Raw genomic sequence first — 23,326 nt, forward strand, 5'->3', positions numbered from 1 at the left:
ATATAAGCATAAGCATATTTATCTAAAGCATTGTTATAAAAACACATCTTTTGAAAACATGGGCTGCTAGACCCTCCTGGCACATTCCCTTACAGACCATTGAGGATGTCATTTACACATAATACTTTCTTCTTTCAAGGATGTTTAGATTTCACTATAAAAATGATGTAAGGGGCTGAACATAATGAACACAAAACCTTGACATATATATGATACATCTGCAAACATAACGAAAGAAATATAAACATATGAAGATAGTTGAAAAAATAACACTTCGCTGAGATTATATGTGTATATATATATATATATATATATATATGTAGGGGCACAATTTGAATCCTAGACCTAAAAGTTAAAAGGATTTAGGCCTAAAGAGCCAAATACAATGAATTTGTAAAGAGTGAATTGGAAAACTGAGCTTTAATGAGTTGGATAGCAATTATAGTAAATCTAAATGACAACAAAGTAAAAATAAATTGATTTTATTTAAAAAAAATCGTCCTTGGCACAGTCCAAGGAGATCAGTTATTGTATATAATTCTTGAAGTTGATTATAAGTACAGTTCTTATTACTACAATTTTTCTCTCTCAATTCTCTGCCCTCTTTTCTCAGGGTCTTCTTCCTATTTTATACTATTCTCCTCCTTTCATTTCTATCCTCCACGTGTAGAGTAGATTGTTGGTGTTGATCTTTGTCTGATCAGCACCTTCTTGAAATCTTTGGGAAGTAGCTGTAAGGCTGAAAAATACTGTTCAGGTATCACTTCTTCATTAATGCGGTCCGAGAGTTAATTACAGAATATTCGATGTGGTAGTAGCAGCTTTCTTTTAGATATTATATGGCTTCTCTCTGTCCTGTGTTTCTAGGGGTGTTCGTCCTTATCAACAAAACCTCCTTGAACGTTGCCCCGGACGGAAAACCACACCATCGATCCTCGGCTTTGCTTAGCTGAGGAGACATTCATCTTCGGACCACTCTCCCTGATCATCATGGCCAGATCCCCTTCTTTATTTATGAACACCGACTTTCATAATAACGCTTACTTGTCCTCGGACTAGGCCCTCGGCCCAATATACACTATTGGGTCCGTCAACCCTACAATAAATAAATAAATAAATAAATTTATATATATTTATATGTATGTATGTATATATCACTCAACCTAAAAAACGTAAAATCTATAGTTTTAGGCTTAATTATGTTATATTGATTTTTTCAACTTCTTTAACTGTTTTTTTTTTTTTTTTTTCATTAATGACTTTCACTCACACATGTATACCCAATAATGTCCTCTTCACATAAGAGTCTTGTCTATCTTGTCACAAAAGCATAATAGGAGCTATATCTTGTTCACTTGTTCTAGCTAGATGTAAACCCTTAAAACCAAAAGGGGCTTATTGAATCTACAAGGAAGAACTTTGAAATCCATAAAAAATAATAAAAACCTAAAATTTATTGAAAGAGAATTGATGTGAAATGAGAAGTGTGAAAAAGTTAGATGTTGCTCTAGCTAAATGCAAAGCCTTCAATCCATAGGGGGCTCTCGTGAATTTACAAAATATAAAGTCTTGAATTCACCTGAAAATAAATTGAGAAAACCTCTTTGTAAATATTATTGATCAAATTATGAATTGAATTTTCATTTACATTCTAGGAGACAAATTTAAAGGCCTCATAAAACTTATTTTCAATTAAAAGTATCACTAAACATATTCCACTTGATACCGTACCAGAATAGGACTTTATTTTGACTAACAAACCCTTAAAATCATCAAAATCAAGGAAATAAAATAATTTATTCTAAAATTCCGAAATTGACATAAAATTCAAAAATTAACAAATGATAAAATTTATACCCGATATTGTGTCCTGCATCATTTCTTATAGTGGATTACGTTACTTGTTCACTATTTTACTAAAAGACTCAAGCTTGTTTAAAATTGATGAGTATCAGTTTAACAAGGAAGCCATTTTCTATTTAATTTTTTTTTTTTTTATCATAAACTAACTTAGCAATTTTAAATAGATTGAAGTCTTTTAATGGAATGGTGAATAAATGATGTGGTCCACCATGAAAACTGTATAATTTCTCCTCTTTTTGGGTCATGAATACGTCTTAACCTTTTTCCTATGAGACTATTGGCAATACTAATTGGACAAAGTTTAGCTATAAAATTGGTTGTAACTTTAGGTTACAATCTTATTCAATATATTTTTATTAGAGATGAATTTTGACAAATCCACTATTAGATTACATCTTCTTCTTATTTTTTCTATACTTGCAATAAATTGTTTAAATTGCAAGCTTTTATAGTTTAAAATTATGCATAAAATATAAACTTATAGATCATATAGTAAATAATATCCGATTGACACAAAATTTACTTGTATATTAAGAGCGTAAAGAATATGCAATTCAATTATTAGATTTTTAAAATATACAATAATGTTTATTTTAATGAGTAAGATTATAACTTAATTCTACAACCAATTTTTTAGCTAAATTTTTTTCATACTAATTTCTCCTCCTTTTTTTTTTATTTTTTATAATTACGTTCAACTTTCTCCCGTGTGAATACTTAACAAATAAGACTGTTTATACGAATTTAGTGGCAAACTATGATTTTTATCACAAGGGATCTGGCCATAGTATATCAATAAATTATATTACAAAACCCAAAAACATGATTATACTGTAGTGGCAGCTGAGCTCGGAATAAAAATTCTTATGATTAAGTATACATTTTCTTTGTATTTACTACATTCACACTATGTATAATAGTATAAAATAGAACTCTAATAATCAATTTAAACACAATTTAATTTTCTAATAAGTATTTTGTAACCTAATACGTGCTATATAAAATATACCTATTAAGCTTCAACAAAATTCGCTTAAGATTGAAAAAATATTTGATATTATGAGGTGTGAGGAATATTTTTTTTTCTTTTTAGTTTTCTCTTTATTTTTTGAAATAATTATTAAGATAATTTTATGTTCATTATAATTTTATTAATGATCAAATTGTTTAAGTATGTACAGTACAACTTATCACTAATGAGAATATGTCTATTTAAATAAGTGTAATGCTACACTTACAAACTAATTTACAACATTCTTACAAATCATTGATGTGGTAAATTCTTACTAATTCTAATTTTAGTCCACCACTAACATCATATTTTTACTTACTAATAACTATTTGAAAAGTGCTAAAGTTACATCAACAATTTGTAAAAATATTATAAAATAATTTGTGTCTGTAACATTACTCTTTAAATAAATAAGGGGAAAAAAAATACATTCCCCCCTCTATATTTGGAGTAGTTCATGATTCTCCAATTTATTTTTGAAACCAACCAATTTTCCCCATTATATTTGGAAAATAAGCAAATACCTCTAATCTGTTATTTTTTCTATTAAATCCAATGAAATTTCAATGATTACAAATGCAATTCAAGAAAATAAAAATGCAATCATCAAATTTTTCTCTTCTTTGTGGTGTACTAACTAATAATTTCTTTGAAAATTTTGAAAGTAACAAATTAAGGGTATTTTCTCATTCCCAAACATAGAGAGAGAAATTAGTTCATTTCAAAGATATATGGAACCTTATAATTTCTTATAAAAATTATATATTTTAAAATATTCTATTTATAGTTATGTTACAATTAAATTTGGATTTGGAAGTCAGAAGCCAAAGCACTTACCTCTTTTCTTTTCATTTTCTTTTTTCTAAAAAAAATTATGGGGTCTTGGCCTCCTTGGTTACACCCAATATAGGTCAAAAGCATGCTTGACATATTTTTATTTTTCCAAAATCTTAATTATACCTTTTAAGTTTTTTTTTTTTTTTTGATACAAGATAGAATTTCTACTTTAGCCTAATTTAAGTGTATATATATGTGAACCTTTCTCCTGGAGACTTGAACCCCGACCCTTACCCCCCCCCCCAAACACCCCACAAACACTTATACTTGACAAGTGATTATCGCACTTAGGGTGTGTGGCCCTTGTCAATTTCATTAATTTCTAAAATTTATTTTTATCATCTTGGTCCTTAAAATTTAACATTTCTATCAAATTAATCTTTTTCGTCTATTGTCGTATGGCGGTTAAATATAATAAACTAGTCATATCTGATATCACATATGTAAATAGCGTCGAATTTTATCAACACAATGGATAAATTGATCAATTTGATAGGGATGTTAAATTTTCAGGACTAAAATGATAGAAACTAAAACTTCACAGAAAAAAATAGTAACTCATCCAAATTCAAAGAGTGTAATTTGAATTTCAACCTCTTCTCCTTTTATTTTTATTTTTTAAGTCCTCAAGGAGAATATAAGTAATGAAAAAAAAAAGTATTACCAAATGAATTAAATCACAATAAGATATACTTCACTAACATTGTCTAGTTCTCCATTAAAATAGAACTTAGGTTTAGATTCTCTTTACCGTTAAAAATAATAAATAAATAAAATTGTTAGAGCATTCGCAGTATGGCCTCGCTAAAGGCAAAAAACAGAGAAAATTTTGGCTAAACAGTCCAAAAATCTCCACATCAGTCTCGCCAGAATAGCATCAAAATCTAGCGTTTGAAGGTATTTCGCCTCAATTAACGAGGATTGTTCATTGCCAAACCAAATAGGATTTTTTTTATTATTTATTTTATATTTGTTCTCTCTCATGCATGGATCGGTGGACTAGGTTCGAGACGACTTGTTCATTGACGGTGGTGGATGGTTTTCTATGGTGGCCGCTGATTGGTGGGTTTGGTGGTGCTGCTGAAGTGTGGCTGTAATTGATTGACAAAGCCTTAGATGGGCAGCCTGCAATTTTCGATGGGGTGCATGGTGGCTATTAGCTGCACTTAGGAGCAACAATGACCAGGGCAGATTTGAGTTTGCCTTTTATTTTTTATTTTTTTTAATGATCGAGAAATCTGGGTTTGTTCTGGAATATAATTATGCATGTTTAATTTTGTTCTGGATTTCACTTTCACTTCTATTGGTTTTTTTTTTTTTTTTTTTTTTTTTTTTTAATTTTTAAGTTGGGTTTTCCTGTGTATTTTAAGATCTCCATTGGTCTGCGATGTCTGTTTGCTTTATTATTTGATGAGAAAGAATGCTGTGGGTTTGCTCTATGAAGGAGAAGCAGAGAAGGTGGTGTTGGGTGGATGAGAAATTAATAAAAAAAAAATATTATTGGTTGTTGTCGGAGAGAGAAAACATAGTACTTAAATAAAATAGAGAAATAAATATTGAAGTTGATGTATATGGCTGTTTGTTAAAATAGCAAAAATGAAGTTTTTTTTAAGATTAATTTAGCTAAAATTATGCTGAGACCAGTATATATGGAAAAATTATTAACTAGGTATTTTCGGAGTATCATAAATGTGCATTTTTCTCTTTTCCATGAATAGTAGATTCCACCATGAATTTAATTAGTGAGACCCATCATTCATGTGAGAAGAAGGAGTATATATTTATGGTAATCCGAGAATACACAATAATTTCCCGGAAAATATGAATGCTTTTTTTTATCCTATTATACAATAAAATGGTGGCTTAAAGCCTTAAAATGATCCCCGTTTCATAAAAGAATAAGCTCAAAGTACTCCCATTGCATTATTACCATTTTCCAATTTTTTTTGATATATATATATATATATATATATATGTCAAATTCATGCCTGTCATAAAATCAAGACGTGTACTCCATATAAGACCACTAAAAAGTCGTGGTCTAGTAGGCGAGGAACCTACTCACATGTGGTTTAGAGGTAGGGGTCCTAAGATCAAACCTTGAAATGATAAGCATTTGTATAGCCATGGTTCTATCCATTCCCCAGCTTGCAAACCCCATGTGGTTTAGAGGTAGAGATCCCAATGTTGAATCCTAAAATGAGATGTTTCTGAGAAAAAACCCCCCACATCCCCAACTTCTTGCCCACTGGTGCCCTGCCTTGTGGGGGTATGGTTGTGGTAGGGTACAACCATGGTTCTATAAATCCCCAACTTACAAACCTAGTTATAAGTTATAATTGGTAAAGAATGATAGAATGATACACTAATTAAGGGTGTGTTTGGATACTATTTATTTTGTTGAAAACTGAAAATACTGTAGTAAAATAATTTTTAAATGTGTGAATAGTACCATAAAACCCATTTTTAATGAAAGTTTTGTTGAAAAAAGAAATTTGTAGGTCTCGTAAACAGTACACGGGACTCACTGAAAAAACTAAAATGCACTTCTTAAAAAAAAAAAAAAAAAAATGAAACGCGGGACGCAGACGCTATCCAAATCTTCACTAAGTTTAAGTAGAGAAGTCACTCTATTTTTCGTTGTTACCTTTTTAATTTTCAAAAAAATAAAAAAGTAGTTTATGTATGAATAAGTGCCCGTTTGGTTCAGCATTTGAAGTCCAAAAAGCGCTTTTTCAAAAAAGCTCAACTCAGTTTTGCGTTTGGTAAGCTCAAAACGTAACTTTTATAAAAAAGTTGCGTTTTGAACTTTTAGAAAAAACTGAGAGAAAACGCGGAATGGCTTATGGACCCTCAGGGGTCCATAAATGAAAACGCGCTCTGCGCGTTTTGTATTATTACCGTTGCAATATTGAAAATACCGAAATACCCATCACCAATAAACTTTGCCCTTTTCTCTTCTTCGCTCCTCTGTTACAGACCAACACCGGTCAAGAAAGTATCAACCAAATACAAACAGAGCACCACCCAACAATCACCGGTCTATCACCACAACCCATTTCAACATTTGATAATCCAAACACAAAATCAACAAAATCAAACCAATTTTACACAATTTTACAAAGGAACCCAATAATGAAATCATAACCAAAAAAAAAAAAACCGAGCTGACCCATTTTCGCCGCATGTCGTTGGCAGTGAGGAAGAGATCAAGCAACGGTGGAGAGGAAGACAGGCAGCGGTGAAGGCAGAGATCAAGCACCGATCTGACCCATTCCTCCCTTTTGGATTTCCCCTCTATCTTCGTTTGATGAGAATCATGCAGACGAAGAGCTAAGGAAAAAGAAAAAAGAGGAAGAATCATGCAGACGAAGAGCTAAAAAAAAAAAAAAGAGGAAGAATCATGCAGATGAAGAGCTAAGAAAAAAAAAAAAAAAAAAAGAGGAAGAAGGAGAGCTCTCTGGGACGTTCTGGAACTTGGAGAAGTGATATGGAAAAAGAAAGGAAAGAAGGAAATAAAGGAAAAGAGTGGGTACGTGTGTGGACTAGAAAAAAAGAGGGAAAAAAAAAGAAAAAAAAGAAGAAAATGCGGTAAGTGAGTGGAGGAGAAAAAAAATGAAAAAGAAGGAAATATTATCACAATATTTTCACAATAAATATTAAGTAGTAGGTTATTATTAGCTAACACTTGTGAGAAAAAATAATTTTTTTAGAAAGAGAAAAAAATAATTTTAATAGTACAATGAAGCAATTGATTTAAGTATGAAACAAACTCACATAAAAAAAAAAAAAAAAAAAAAAAAAAAAAAAAGGTATGAAATAAATTCCCTTATATATACATTGTCCTTTTTGGTCATTTACCCCTCAAAAAGCCACTTTTATAAGTGCTAGCCAAACACTCAGCTTTTTCATTATGCACTTTTTAACAGTTTTTACCAAACACTCAGCTTTTTGAAACTCCACTTTTTCATTATGCACTTTTTCAAAAAGCTGAACCAAACTTACCCTAAGAAACTCTAGGACTATAACTTTTTGTATTACAACTTTATTTTAACTCTAATTTGGCATAATAGTAGAAAAAAGTAATAGACCTTAAGTAACAAATAACAAATCACAATGAGTCATATAAGATAATCTTTAAAAGAAGTGTGACAAAAACCGTGGTCTAAGACTACAGTCTCGGAGGCAGCGCTCGTCTCCCCCTTTCTATTTTTTTCTATAAAAGCTAGAGTGCACAGCTTCACATTTGCTTTACACCTATCACCTGGCCTCACTTGCCGGAATTCTTCCTCAGAATCCCAATTCACGGCCAAATTTTCGTCAAGAGCCTGACACATACTCTCTTCCTCCACTCAATTATTCAACTATATCTTTCTTATCATATATATGTGATAGATCTTGGTCTACAAAAAAGAAAGAAAAAGAAGGAAAAAGGAAACCAGCTAGCTAGAAATGCACTGAATGCTTTGCACAGAGACACAGATACGTGCCACAACATCGCGACCACCCACCACCACCACCACTACTCAATCTCTCTCTCTCTCTCTCTCTCAGAGTATGGAATCTCACACCTTTATTGATTTCTTAATTCAATATATTCCAACTTCTCTCTCTTTTTTACAATTCATTCTTTGCAAAAACAAAAGCTACGTTGTTTTTTCAAATGCACGCCTTTCATCTTAAAGCTATCTCTCACACTCTTTCGTTTAAAGTACCTTTCTCAAAGGCTGAGTTTGTTTCTGGATAAACAGAAAGTGGGTTTTGATTATTTTAGCCTTAGAAGGTAACATTTCCCAAAAATTCCCGACTACCAACATTCTTTATTCCTTCACAGGTTGCTTCCTTGTGTATACATTTGTTCAATGATGCTTCAAATTAAGATTTTCAAGGTTCACTCCTTCAGACACTTTATTCAGGAAATTTCCATGCACAAGTTGAAAACTTTAAGGTCCGTTTTGGAGCTTTGAAGGCATTTTTTACTGGAGCTTTACCTTTATTAGTATCTCTTAAAACATATATGTTTTCTGTTTTCCAAAATCAAATCTTGTTCCACAGTACCACTGTTTTGTTTCCATTCTGAATTACATTTGTAATTTTTTTTTTTTTTGGGGGAATGAAAATGTTGTGCTTTAAAATTCAACGTCTACCAGTTTTGTCGTTTTTTTTTACTGAAAAGGTAGAAACAGTTTTGTCTTAATTACCAATAGATCTTTCAGATCTTCTGCATAAATCTCGTACATTATCTTTTTGGTATTTTCTAAATCTTTGTCAGCTAAATATACCAAAAAAAACACCCTACTCATACTAGCAGATCAGATCTCTAAGACTTGTCAACATTAATATGTCATACCGTTTTAAGTTCATATATAATTCATATCCTCTAGTTTTCTGACTCTTTTAGCTGTGACACAGTCTAAGATTTGGCCTATGAAATGTTCAGTAGCCGAAGTTCGTGCGCATATATCTTTGCCTTTTTGTTTAATATATTCCCGCTGTTGTGTGCAGAGTAGGCAAGTTAGAGTGAGGCGGAGATTTAAGTCTTGGGGAAGCAGATAGAGGGCATTAATGGCCGAACACAGCTAGAGCAGATAGAGTTTTGCAGCAACAATACATAGCGTAAAGAAAAAGGTATGTGACTTTATGCACATAACTGTAGTCGGCGTTTCTCAGACATCTTTCTTTTTGTGCATTTAATTTCCTCTCTCTCTCTCACATACACAAAACACGTTCAGTCGTTCACAAACAAACTACACACAATTTTTTCTCTTCCTAGGTCTTTGTCTCATGATTGCCATGGTTCTCGGTTTGTTGGGGTTTGGTTTGAACCATAAATCTTCTTTGTCTTTCTTTGAGAATTGTGAGTATGGACTATATTGATACTATTATTCTCTGTTACATACATGACCATCACACGTGATGGCTGTTAGAGAGAGACGAGAGGAAATGGACATTGTTAGAGGTTGAGGTCATACTTCTTGATAGTGGTGTCTCATCCCGTGCAAATACTTGGAAGTGACAGAGTACTTTTCAATAACTCTATTTCTTAAAAAAATTTCCTAAAATTTGAATCTCTCTCTTATTTTAAATCAAAAGATTTTCCCTTACAATTTTTCTACCACTTTAAACATAAATTAACTGCACTTCTAAAAGATTTTCTCTCTCTCATTTTTTAACTATTGTTGTTGGACATAGATGCATGTTACCAGACAGAGCTATTGTTGTTTTTCTTCAAGTAATGAGTTGGAGGAAATTTCTTTAGACATATTTAGAGAAAAATGGTTTTTCTCTCTAAATTTAAATAGGTATAGGGTTTCAATTAAGTTTTTTATTTTTCGAAATCGTTTCCACTTAAGTTGAAGTTTAAGGAAACCAATTGTCATATTTGATTTTTTTTTTTTTTTTTTTTTAAAAAACCTCCCATATATCATATTTAAATAAAATTATTATCGTTTTTTTCTTATTTAAAAAGCAAAAAAGAAAACCAATCATCATATTTCAGGGCTACATATTAAAAAAAAAACCTGGTAATTTTTATAGCATTTCATATGTAACTCACTAATTTCAAATAGAATTTTAGAAAATTTTATTTTAAAAAAAATAGTAGCCGGCATTTATAATTATATATAGATTGAAAAAAAATTTCGATGACACTTTTTTTTGTCCTTTTTCTTAAAATTAAATACAATCATATATTTTCCTAAAAAAAAAAAATTACACATTAATGCTCCCCAAACTTATACTAGAATACAAATCCTTCGTGACTATATTCCACTTTTTGTTTTTACTTTATATTCTACCAATCACAACTTATTAATATTCTTTTTATTTTTCTTATAATATAACCAAAAATTAAAAAAAAATAGCACACATAATATATCATTATTGGCAAAGTATAGAATAGAATACAAGAAAGGAAAATTTGAATATATAAAAAAAAAAAATGCTATAAACATATATTTAGGAAGAATAAGATTAACTACGGAAGTTGTTACATGACACAAATAGCACTATATTATCACTTGATAGTAATGAAATGGATTTTTTCTTTTTTTTGGTTGAGAAAGTGATGAAATGGATGTGGTTTATAGGGGGAAAAAAAAAAAAAAAACTTTTTTTGATGCAATCAATTTTATCTCTTCTACAGTTACAATTTTTATTTATTTATTTATTTTTCACAACATGATGAAATGGTCAACTATCGATGATGATGGATAATAATAACTTTTACATGACCAATTACTTTTATCTACTAGCTACTATTTAAGGGTTATGACAAAAATTGTTTCCTTAATTAACCTGTAGAGGATGATAATATGAGCCCTGCAGTGCTTTGAAATTCTTACCCTGTTACCCTTTATTTTAGTCAATGCATTAAGTCTTAAGTGTTAAATCAGAAAGGGTGCCTTCAGGACAGAATTGTACTGGGTATACAGTATGCAGACGAATCTGTTATCTGACTACATTGCCATTTTGACCTGGCTAATTTATTTGCATTTTAAAACCTACGTGTCGTATCTGGCGACGCATTCCATCACATATAATGTAGGTTAACCATGGTTAAAGAGTTTATCACAAAAATTTAAAAAAAAAAAAAAACCTACACTTCTGACCAAACACTTCAAAGGTGTAGAACAACAAAAGAAAGAAGATACTGACGAGTATATTCTTTATGTAGAATAGTTGGATTTTAGTGTTTTTTTTTTTTTTAAAATTATTATCAAACCCGACTTTGTTGGATTACCCAAACTTCAGTAGTAAGCACTCACCTCTAGTCTGTAAAAAAATATCTACTTTACCATAAAGCAGTTACTTTATTTATTCCAACAATCTATTTTATAATTCACACAATATTTAAGTTTTTATTTTTACATACATCTCATTAAAATAATATAAACTATCCTATCAACTAATTCTCTCTCTTCTCTTCCATCTTACTCTTCCATTTTTTTTTTGTACTTTTATATTTAGCAACCATGAATAGTAGTTTGTATATATACAAACTTACTATTCATGGTTGGTAAGTATTGCTGTTTACACCTTGAGTACTCCAATCTGAGCCAATTATACATTGGAAAAAGTCTAGCACTAATTCAATTTGAAACTATCTTCTTCTAGCTCATTGTATGATAACTCATATATAGTTTTAGACATATAACTTTTATATTGCATCATGTGACTTGTTTAAAAGAGATTCTTCTAAACTGGGTTAGAACTAAACTTTATTCTTAAGGCTTTAAATTTTAAACTACTAAAATACGTACCTTTATTAATAATTTTGTGCATCTCAAATCCCCCTCTCTTGGAATTTATGTAAAAATTAAGGTTTTTAAACAAGTCTCGTGACAAGATAAACGGAAAGGTTTAGGTTTTTATTTTTATTTTTGTTTTTTAAGGGATTGAGATCAAATAGAGTATTGCATCTGATACAATAGCATTGGATGGTTGAGATTGAGAGTTGAAAAAATCAACTTTCAATCTCAACCATTGAATAAATAAAGTAAAAAATAGTTAGAAAGTTAAAGTTAAAAGTGGGTGTGGTAAAAATTTTTGTGAGAGAAGAGAGGGATAATTGCAACGGATCTCAGTCCTTTTTTAAGATATAAACAGAAAGTGTTTTGGAATTAATTCCTAAAATTTGAGACGGGATGTTATTTTATTTTATTGAGGAAAGAGACGAGATGTAATTGATTTAATGGGTATTGCGCTTGTCTAATTATGCCTTAAGGTCTTCTAGAAGAGTTTTAGGGGGGCTTAGCCTATGACCAAAACTTGTCATCGGTGAGTTAATTTTTTAAATTATTAGGGATATACAAGTATATAACATTTTTTAATAATTTATTTCTCATCTTTTTTAAATGCCAATATTGGGGAGATAGTTAATATAATATAGAGAAAACAAAATAGGTCTAAATCAAATTATATTATACTAGTAAGTTATCCATGCGATGCATGGATAATGTTGTAAAGTTTTATGTAAAATGGTTTTAGAGAATGCTGTATATATATATGTATATATTATAGTATAATTGTTATAGAGCTTTATTGGTAATGAGTTCATCATAAAAGTAACAATTATAAATTGCACACACATATCTATTATAATTATTCAATTGAAGTGATGAGAAATAAAATAAAAAAATAAAAAAAACTTTGGAGGAATATTATAGAATAAAAATTTATCTAGAATGTGTCTTTCTCTTTCTTCATAACTCTAAAACAAAATACACATCCCAAACATTCACAATCAATGACATAATTTACAAAAACCACAAATCCACAACATCTAACTTTAACATCAAAATCGTAATTGCTGTTATCACTCAATATAAAATACAAGCTCTCATTCCTTGGTTGTAGCTAACTCATACGAGTTAAAATTAGATAAAACAACAATGTTAGAGCTAGGTGGGTGTCGTCAAAAAATTAAGGATAAATGACATTGTTTTTGGACTATGTGTATTTGACATGAGATGGCATGAAGGGCAATGTGTAGGTATATATAAAGGGATAGAAGTGTAAGAGGTGAAAATGGTGAATTAAAATGCAAAATAAATTTGTGTGTATGTGTGAGGAATGAAAAATATTGAAACATTAAGATACAAAGAATATTTATTTTTTAATTAGAAAAGTCTTGAAATATTGAACCAAATGAAACAAAAAGTCAATATTTTTTTACACAAAATGTGTCACTTGGTAAAATCACTTGCTTTCCCACATGAAGTCTTTAATTTTATATATATTGATTAATGAACTAGTTAGTACTCACTCTTGTATTGTCAAGAAAAGAATCTATTGTCAAGAAAAGAATCTCTTGTCATTATTATTTAATATAGGTTTTCACTACTTAACTAACCACACACTCGTATATAAATATGAGAGATGCTACGTCTACAACATTTTTACAACAAATCACAGGTGGTTAATTGTTATCAGTTCAAATTTCAAACTAACGCTAAGATTACTTTTTTGCCCCAACAATAACAACTAGTAACAACTTGTCATTTAGGATTTGTTGTAAAAATGTTATAGAAATATTATAGGTATATCATTTCTCTATAAATATTCCAAAGTTATGTATAGTGTATTAAGAAAAAAACATAAATCGATAATTGAGTGACGAAGAATTTAAATAATGAACGTCCACGTGGTGGTGCGAACTCTTGGCCATACCATTACTTCATTTTTGTTCACTTCTTTCTTTTTTTTTGGATTTATTTGAACATCTTTTACTCTTAATGTCTTATTCATTTTTTATTTTATTTTTTCCAATTAATACTTTTTTCGATAAATTTGCGGAGCAGTAGAGTTGAACTTTCAAAAACGGAAGTAGGGCCACTGAATGGGACAAGACACATGATTATTCTTCATGTCTTCTAATAATCTTACGGATGATAGTTAATACCGTCATACAACTCTTGTAAAAGCCATGTGTTTTTCCCTGATAAAGGTCACCAGTATGCACAATTTGGTACAAACTGACATCTGAAGCCACTAGACAAAGTTCATGCACCGTGCCAGTTCAATAGAGAACAAGGAAAACAACTAAACAGACTGAAACGCTGCTTGATCATCTACGCATTGTGGTGTTACTCGTGTCCTTTGGGGCCCTGCTTTCCCTATTTGTTCTAGTACTTCTCTGTTTTGTCACTGTAGCTCAGCTTTGGGATGAGTTAAAGCTCCTTTATGTTCGCTGAAAAGGAATTTATTTGGTATCTTACAACTTGTCCTCTACAAACACTCGGAAAAATCCAGCTCTTCCCACGGGACCACAACCCAAATGGGTCTGTCATGCATGTTAGAAAAAAAAAGTCTACAGATACAATATAAAAAAAAAAATTCACACCCAGCGGATAGTGATGAGTCGAGATAAAAATCAGTAACAGTTTGTCAACGCTACTGTTTGACACTGTTTCGGAATCTTTTATGCATGTAGCATTACTCATCCTGTTAACCTTCAACACATACACAGTAAACTGTGAAGCATGGAGTTGTGGCCAGCTACTTGAGACAAAATCAGAAAACCTCTCTTATTTTTTTCTTAGGTTGGAGATGACCATAGGATTTTTTTTTTTTTTTTTTCCCTTCTATATATTATTGTGATTGGACAATTTGAATCTTTGGGGCGTGGACTTTTACTTTTGCATGTATGCACGTCTCTTTGTCCATCTTTATCAGAGAATATGCAGAACTTGGACAAGAAAAACACTGTCAAGATTTTATGCTAATCTTGTTCTTTTTAGTTTTTATTTTAAAAAATTGGCTGCTTTTCAGTTTGTTGCAGCCGTTACTTTAAATACTCCTTGTCTATCCTGTAGCATTTTCTTTAGTCTTTACTCTTCACTTTTAAAACAATCCTAACGCTCAAAGTTTCTAGTGAAAACGTGCAAATTGTTACTCCATTACATTTCAGAGTTTATCTAGTTCTTGACGCTTTCAATTTGTCACATCTCTCGGTTTTTTGGTACTCTTTAAGAATCCAGTTTGTGTGTATGTTTTGTTAATTGAAGGTTGTCTTTGTACAGAAGTGGCTCACATGCTAATGAAAGACCCTAAGGAGAACCCTGTGATATCCAGGGAACCTCTACTGAACTCAATGAAAGAGAAGAATGAAGACTTCATGAAAGATACAAAGAAGATTATAGCAAGGAGAACGGGAGGGAGAAGAGGTAAGGGACCAAAAGTGGAGAAATTCCAAGTAGAGAAGCTGGATACTGATGTGGGGTCCCCTGCTTCATGCAAAAGCCTTATGTTCCATCGTAGACCTGGCTATGGCCAACTGGGGACAAAGTGTTTAGTTAAAGCCAATCACTTCATTGCAAACATACCAGACTCGGATATATGTCACTATAGTGTAAGTGTTTCTTAGATTCAAGAGTAAGCTGAACTATGGAAAGTTATTGAAACTCACATTCAAATTTTGGGGCTATGTTTCTGTGTGCAGGTTAAGATTGACCCTGAGGTTACTTCTCATAAATTGAACAAAGTTATCATGACCCAGTTGGTGAAACTTCATAGAGAGTCAGACCTGGGGATGAGGCTCCCTGTCTATGATGGAGCAAGAAACTTATACACAGCTGGATTTCTGCCTTTTACTACAAAAAACTTCATCATAATATTGAGTGATGATGAGGAGGGGGCATGCAATAGAAGGTTATTTGTCAATCATATTTGTTTGTATTAAGATTGTGCTCTTCATTGAATGATATCTTGCTTGAATTTATGGTCTATTCTTAGATTTTATTTATTTATTTAAGTTTGTGGGAGATTTGATCAAGCTTTGGTTAATCATATCAGGGAACGAGAATTTAAAGTGACGATAAGTTTTATAACTTTAGCTAGTATGCAACAATTACGTGAGCTTCTTGCTGGGAAGCCAGTTGATACCCCTCACAAAGCACTTACCATTATTGATATTGTCTTAAGGCAACTAGCAGCCCAAAGGTGCATTGCAGATTTGCAGTTGTTCTATTTCTTTAGCTTTATGTTCTTGTTTTATTTTCAATTAAGGTTACTGATATTGGATTTCCAATTACTTGTTTGTGGGTGTCGTAGGTATGTATCAGTTGGAAGGTTTCTCTATTCTCCTGATATTAAGAAACCACAGCAATTGGGTGGTGGCTTAGAATCATGGCGAGGATTCTACCAGAGTATTAGGCCTATTCAGATGGGACTGTCCCTGAATATTGGTGGGTATTCTTCTAATCCTTTAGGTTGTTTTGTTTTTATTGAAATTTTACACAGTAACTTGTCCCCAAAAGTTAACGTTCTGCATTTTTTTCCCTTGTTGCTTATGATTCAGACATGTCATCGACTGCGTTCATTGAACCACTCCCTGTCATTGATTTTGTTGCTCAGATTTTAGATAAAGATGTGTATTCAAGGCCATTATCAGATGCTGATCGTGTTAAGGTATTGTACCCTTTGGTGTGGAAACGAAGTGGTCATGCTCTTCACATGTGCAATTCTGTCCAGAATTTTTATATACACATTTTGTCTATAGCCAACTAAAAACTCCTGTATTGGTTTTATGATATGCTTTGAAATCATACTAGACACTGGTAGGTTGAGAATCTGATAATTTGTGTAGCAATTGAAAGTTCTAACCCAATCATAGGCTTAAAACTTTCAAATGTTACGTTCAAAGCAGGAGTAAGTGCTGCATGTAACATTCTGGTTCCTGATCCGTCTGGCTGCTTAACTCTGTTCTATGATAGCTGTCAATCTTTTACCTCATCAAAACACTGCTAATGGGTTTAGATAGAACATTTTGGTGAAAGCATTACCTAATTAGCGAATGGACATAGTAATGCTAGATTCTAACTCAAAATGGGATAGCTACTATTCTAACATCTTGTATAATTTATCATTTAGAGTAATTTTTGCATTATTATGAACTTTTCAAGTTTAGCTCTCCGTCCTAGTCCTAGAGCTGTGTTAAGCTTAGATTGAATAATTTGTGAAATCATTTTGCTTGTTGAACAGTTATTGCTATGGCAATGCAGCAGCTGTCTTTGCATGGTTTACATTTGATGTATCTTATTTCAATTTAGCCTTACTACTTGTAGGCATTTGCTTTCTCCAACAAAATCAACCAAGATTGACTTTGAAGTTGTTTAATTCACCATTAGAACGTTCAAGTGTCTACATATCTTTTCCGCTCTTAGGATCAATAATTTCTGCACATCTAGTCCAGTTTATCAATCCATTATTTTTGCAGATAAAGTTGAGAGGCAATCTTTAAATAATGTCTAACCAAGTTACTTTTGTATCAATGATTTCAGGTTAAGAAAGCCCTTAGAGGTGTCAAAGTAGAAGTTACGCATAGAGGAAATGTTCGAAGGAAATACCGCATTTCAGGGTTGACATCACAGCCTACAAGGGAGCTAATGTATTTAGATTCACCATCATTGTTCTTTCCTCTTGCTAGTTGTTTTGTGTTTTCTTATTGTACTCTTTTGGAATGATTATCTTCTTTTTCCCCTTAAACAGTTTCCCAGTAGATGAGCAAAAGAACATGAAATCAGTTGTTGAGTACTTTCAAGAGGTGTATGGATATACCATTCAATATTCTCATCTACCTTGTCTTCAAGTGGGAAATCAAAAGAAGGTGAACTATTTGCCATTGGAGGTAGGCTCTGCTCAATATTTGCAACCTTTGTATGTAGCAGTCTATTCTCTTTAGCCAGTTCATATGAATCTTTCTACAGGCTTGCAAGATAGTTGGCGGACAGAGATACACTAAAGGGCTGAATGAGAAGCAGATAACTTCTCTGCTAAAAGTTTCATGCCAAAGACCCCATGAACAAGAAATGGACATTTTACAGGTCTACATCATTAATTCCTTGAGCTTCTAGCGACTTTGTTGATAAACTAAGGAACATATATCTAAATAAATTGTAAATGCTGAGATTGCTTGAGTGCTACTAAAGGAAAATCCATAGTTTTTTGCTTGTACAATGTTCCAATTTTCTACCATACTGCAACACTTGCCTTTTTTTTCATATAATCAAATGCAACACTTGCTTGTTCCAAAGAGTTACCCTCAATATCTGTCAGCAAAAGACAAATTATTGGTCAATGCAAATAATAATGACAACATGAAGATGAACGGTACACCAAAGATCTGACATTTCTCCAATGTCTTTGCAGACAGTTCATCAAAATGACTATGAGAAAGATCCCTATGCAAAGGAATTCGGCATCAGTATAGACAACAAGCTTGCATCTGTTGAGGCTCGGGTTCTTCCAGCTCCATGGGTAAGTTCAAAGCCACTTTACTACTTCAGACGTTAAGCCTCATAATACCAACAAGTTGTTTATTGTATCCCTTTTCTTTTCTTAATAGCTTAAGTATCATGATTCTGGAAAGGAAAAAGAATACTTGCCTCAAGTTGGTCAGTGGAATATGATGAACAAGGTTAGTCAATGTATAACTTGAGAAACTTAAAAATTTAACAGCAAACTGATTTGTAAGTGTTAAAGTCAGAGACTAACTATATCTGACAGAAGGTTCGTTTTAATGCAGAAAGTAATAAATGGAAGCACCGTCAGACATTGGGCTTGCATCAACTTCTCAAAAACCGTCCAACAGAGCACTGCTTGTAGTTTCTGTCAACAGTTGGTTCAGATGTGCCAAATTTCTGGCATGGTAAACTTTCCTGTTTCAGTTCTGGGTAGCGGCAAATTTTAAGTAGAAATCAGTGACTTTGTGAAACCATCATTCTAACCAAATAACTATAACACTGTTTCCAACATTCCTAGTTATTTCTTGCGTTTATAATATGTTTTTGTTGACCTTACTCTCAGGAATTTAACCGGGACCCTGTAATTCCAATATATTCAGCCAGATCAGATCAGGTAAAGAAGGCCTTAAAATATGTGTATTATGCTGCTGCAAGCAAGCTAGAAGGAAAAGAGTTGGAGTTGCTTATTGCCATTCTTCCAGACAACAATGGCTCTTTATATGGTATGTAGTTAACTTTTGCTACTAGCTGGCTATTTGGGGCTCACTTTACAATATCAACTTAGACTAAGACAATCCATATATATGGTCTCTATAAGCTTTACCGATCAAGTAATGTAGAATGAAAAATATGTATATTGTTTCTCATACTTAGGAATTTAAATGCCTCCAACATGATTTTTGCACAAAGTCTTCCAACTTTTAAGTTTTCATGTAAAGATGCTCAGAAATTTCTAAGTCTATTATCCATAACTTTGTGAGATTTATGTGGAATTCGTACTCACTAAGGGCTGCATGCTCCACTTTCAGGTGATCTAAAACGAATTTGCGAAACAGAGCTGGGGTTGATTTCTCAGTGCTGCCTTACAAAATATGTCTTCAACTCTAGCAGACAGTATCTGGCAAATGTGTCACTTAAAATCAATGTCAAGGTGTGTCATAATTGAATGATCTTTCAGGGTTCTACTACCCAAAAACAGAGCTTACTATGGTTAATATTGTATTCATTTGACTTGCTGAAGTCAGATTAGTGATTTCTTTATCTAAAAAAAGTCTTTCTCAATTTTTTAGATGGGAGGAAGAAATACCGTGCTTTTAGATGCATTAAGTTGGAGGATTCCTTTGGTCAGTGACATTCCAACGATAATTTTTGGAGCTGATGTTACTCATCCAGAAACCGGAGATGATTCTTGTCCATCTATAGCTGCTGTAAGCATTTGAAAACCTTAATACCTCTACTAGAAAGTTTTGGATGGCCCCAAGTTTGAGCATGCTGATTATTGTAATACAGGTTGTAGCCTCCCAAGATTGGCCAGAAGTTACAAAGTATGCCGGTTTGGTATGTGCACAGCCTCATCGAGAAGAACTTATCCAAGATTTGTTCAAAACCTGGAAAGATCCTCAACGGGGTATGGTTACTGGAGGCATGATCAGGTACGTATTTAAGGACTCCTTCAAAACTGTGCATGACTTGGGTGTTCTTATGTTCACATCTTGGTTTAGTGCTTTATAGTTATTAAAAAAAAAATTACAGCATAAAAGACTATCCCAACACTCAAACCCATCCCCAATCTCAAGGAAATTACTAAATTTTCTAGAAGATGGACTAGGCAAGCAACTCCATCTACAAGACAGCATTTGTAAAGGGATGGAACAACAAGACCAGTTTTGGGGTGGGAAGACCTTGATGCCATTTATGCTAGAGCTATTTAAATTGGCCTTAAAAAATTCATTTTGCAGTTATAATGACTATCAAATTGAGAAATATGATTTGCCTAGCTGTTAAGAAACCAGCAGTTGACCAAGTTGTTACTTTTTTCTAATCTAGGATATTCATGTGTGATATAGAGAATTATATCTTTTATATTTTATTTGATTCCTTTAATTATTGACCTGGTTTAATTTTTAAGACAACTGGATTTTTTTGGCTGACCTCGATTTCAAAAACTTCATAGATAAGGTTTTATTGTAGTAGAAAGTGCATTCATTGGGTGTTTGAGGCTTACTTGGTGATGCATACATGGAGTCATACCTTCTAATTGCTTCCGTAGTTTTTATTAGAAGATAAAATGAAGGTTTCTTTTTTTAATTGAAGTTGACTAATTTGAGTTACTGCAGAGAGCTTTTACTTTCATTTAAGAAGGCTACTGGACAAAAACCATTGAGAATAATATTTTACAGGTACTCTAATTTAATAACTATTTAGATAAAGAAATTGTTTCAATCTGCAGTTAGGTCCAAGAAATAGCTAAAGTATGCTTTTTATAATATCTGTAGGGATGGTGTTAGTGAAGGACAATTCTACCAGGTCTTACTATATGAACTTGATGCCATTCGTAAGGTTGGTGAAGATCTAGCATCCTTGTTTTTTATTAACTTGATGCTCTTCCTATTCTTACATTCCTATCATGTCTAGGCTTGTGCATCATTGGAACCTAGTTACCAACCCCCAGTAACATTTATTGTGGTTCAAAAGAGGCACCACACCAGGCTCCTCGCAAACAATCACAATGACAGAAGTAGCACTGACAAGAGTGGAAATATCTTACCTGGTAATACTCTTTGTTTCAAATCACCTGGAAGAGCTAGCCTACTCTCCCACTTATGATTTTATGCTTGGCCTATGAAAGTTACACATGAGGTAATTGAGTGATCACATGCTTTGAGCCAAGGGGTCTGACCAGATTCTGCAAAAGAGTTAGCTAGCTCTCTCCACAAGTCATGCAGCTACCATTCTGAACTCATAAACTGATATGTTATTGATTTGAATTTCAAATGTAGGTACTGTGGTGGATTCAAAGATTTGTCATCCTACTGAGTTCGACTTTTATTTATGTAGTCATGCAGGAATCCAGGTATGGTGTTGAAACATACTAAATACTTCATAATTTGAGAATTGGACCTTAAGTTAGTTAAAGAGTTGCAATAAACCTCAGACAGAGTTGAGCATGCAAGATCAACTCCATGTAAAAGCCTATTATATAAGAAGCTGAAACATATTCGAACTTTAAGTTATATTGCACATGGCATTTGACAGGGAACCAGTCGACCAGCTCATTATCATGTTCTCTGGGATGAGAACAATTTTACTGCAGATGAAATTCAATCACTGACCAACAACCTGTGTTATACGTAAGTTATTTTTTTCCCTTGTTGCTTCTTCTACATAAGCTTTTTTACTTATAGTGAATTAACCTCGTTAATGATTTGGTTGCAGGTATGCTCGATGCACTCGATCTGTTTCTGTAGGTAAATTTCTACTCATTGTTTAGAATACACTGACATGCACATATTGCCACCTACCTGCCTGTGAAAGTAATACATCAAATTTTCAAAGAAACTTACACCAACAATTCTTTGTTTAGATTGTCCTATGTCCTTGTTTGCATGATTTTATCACCATTCAACTGGCAAGATACAAATTTATCACACCGTACGGCATGTAATGGCAACTTAATAAACATCATTTCTTCTAAATGCAGTGCCTCCTGCATATTATGCTCACCTGGCAGCTTACAGAGCTCGATTCTACATGGAACCTGATGTGCATGAGAATGCCAAAACGCGTTGCACACGGGCCACTAATGGTTCATGTGTCCGTCCTCTTCCAGCTTTGAAAGAGAAGGTGAAGAATGTGATGTTTTACTGCTAGAGGGAGGAAGTAGCAGGGGCAAGAACCTAATTGAAGCATAGGAAGGAGTTGTACATGCTGTACCTTGTGTTTATAATGTAGAGAGATTGTGCCTTGAATTAAAATTTGAAAATTTTGACAACACGTTTAACAAGGTTTTGATAGCGTTAGCGTTTTATATATGGATGATGATGTAAAGGTAACAGGACGTGTGTGTGCACGCACGCATGTGTGTGTTTATCTGTTAGGATTTAAGGGTCTGATTGCCTAGGTGATTTAGGAGCCTAAAAGCGCATTTTTAAAACCAGAATGTTGTTTCACAACAACAATTCTTGATAACTTTTTTACAGTTGCTCATTTTAACCCCAAAACGTCGTTTCACAACAACTTATACAAACCCATCTTAAATTGGTAAAAATAGTGACAACGTAATCTAAAATGGGACTGCATTCCTTGATCATTTTGTGAAATGAAAAACTCAGGAATTTGGAAACTAGAGACTCTCGTTTGAGAACAAGACTGCCCAGAGAGTTGGTTTAAGGTTTTTGTAGGCTGAGAGTAGGCCTTGAGTTTTGGTCGGTGAGCAAGGAGAAAAGGAACAGAGAGAGCTAAACATTTTGAGAAATGGGCAGAGCCACTTTCGTTCAAGCAAAAGAGAGAAGCCGTTTTGGTTCCTAAGCTCCTAAGTTGTGGGAACAGAAAGATCATCTGAAAATACCTATGCCTAGTGCTTGATCGAATACCACTTTGAGTCGACTATCAGAGTTTAGATGAAGCTACCAAGATCAGTAGCAAGAGCAGAGGAGAAGCCAACAACACAAAGGATCAAAGCACTGATCATAGAGATGTTGATTCTATAACAGAGCATAAATGGCAGATCAATATAAGAGAAGAACAATGACATACGACTTGTAGTTTAATGTGTTTAGGTATTTACTTAAGTGTTAGTACGTGAGAGAGTTAGTCTTGTGGCTTGCACGTGTGATAGGTTGTTAGTTCTGGTAGTTTGTTAATTTTGTGT

General features: G+C 32.9%; 1 protein-coding gene across 6 annotated transcripts; it reads left to right on the forward strand.

The window, feature by feature from the left end:
• The first annotated feature begins 7,922 nt into the window (after positions 1 to 7,922).
• On the forward strand, positions 7,923 to 22,469 carry LOC115977000 (protein argonaute PNH1-like). 6 transcript variants are annotated; one of them, XM_031098618.1, is made up of 25 exons: positions 7,923 to 8,267; positions 8,547 to 8,660; positions 9,218 to 9,340; positions 15,235 to 15,563; positions 15,654 to 15,862; positions 16,007 to 16,153; positions 16,265 to 16,398; positions 16,512 to 16,621; positions 17,494 to 17,600; positions 17,702 to 17,840; positions 17,920 to 18,036; positions 18,362 to 18,469; positions 18,558 to 18,629; positions 18,738 to 18,860; positions 19,019 to 19,178; positions 19,485 to 19,606; positions 19,746 to 19,883; positions 19,966 to 20,108; positions 20,793 to 20,855; positions 20,952 to 21,015; positions 21,091 to 21,226; positions 21,456 to 21,529; positions 21,712 to 21,806; positions 21,892 to 21,923; positions 22,157 to 22,469. In XM_031098618.1, exons 4-25 carry the CDS (start codon positions 15,246 to 15,248, stop codon positions 22,324 to 22,326), a joined length of 2,781 nt encoding a protein of 926 aa, XP_030954478.1. In that variant the 5' UTR covers positions 7,923 to 8,267; positions 8,547 to 8,660; positions 9,218 to 9,340; positions 15,235 to 15,245; the 3' UTR covers positions 22,327 to 22,469. The 6 variants fall into 6 exon arrangements, with proteins under 6 accessions (XP_030954478.1, XP_030954479.1, XP_030954482.1 ...); XM_031098619.1 differs by having other exon boundaries at positions 9,223 to 9,340; XM_031098622.1 differs by lacking the exon at positions 8,547 to 8,660 and having other exon boundaries at positions 15,220 to 15,563.
• The last annotated feature ends 857 nt before the right edge of the window (positions 22,470 to 23,326 follow it).

The sequence above is a fragment of the Quercus lobata genome, chromosome 2 (assembly GCF_001633185.2).
Source record: "Quercus lobata isolate SW786 chromosome 2, ValleyOak3.0 Primary Assembly, whole genome shotgun sequence".
NCBI classification, from domain to species: Eukaryota; Viridiplantae; Streptophyta; class Magnoliopsida; order Fagales; family Fagaceae; genus Quercus; species Quercus lobata.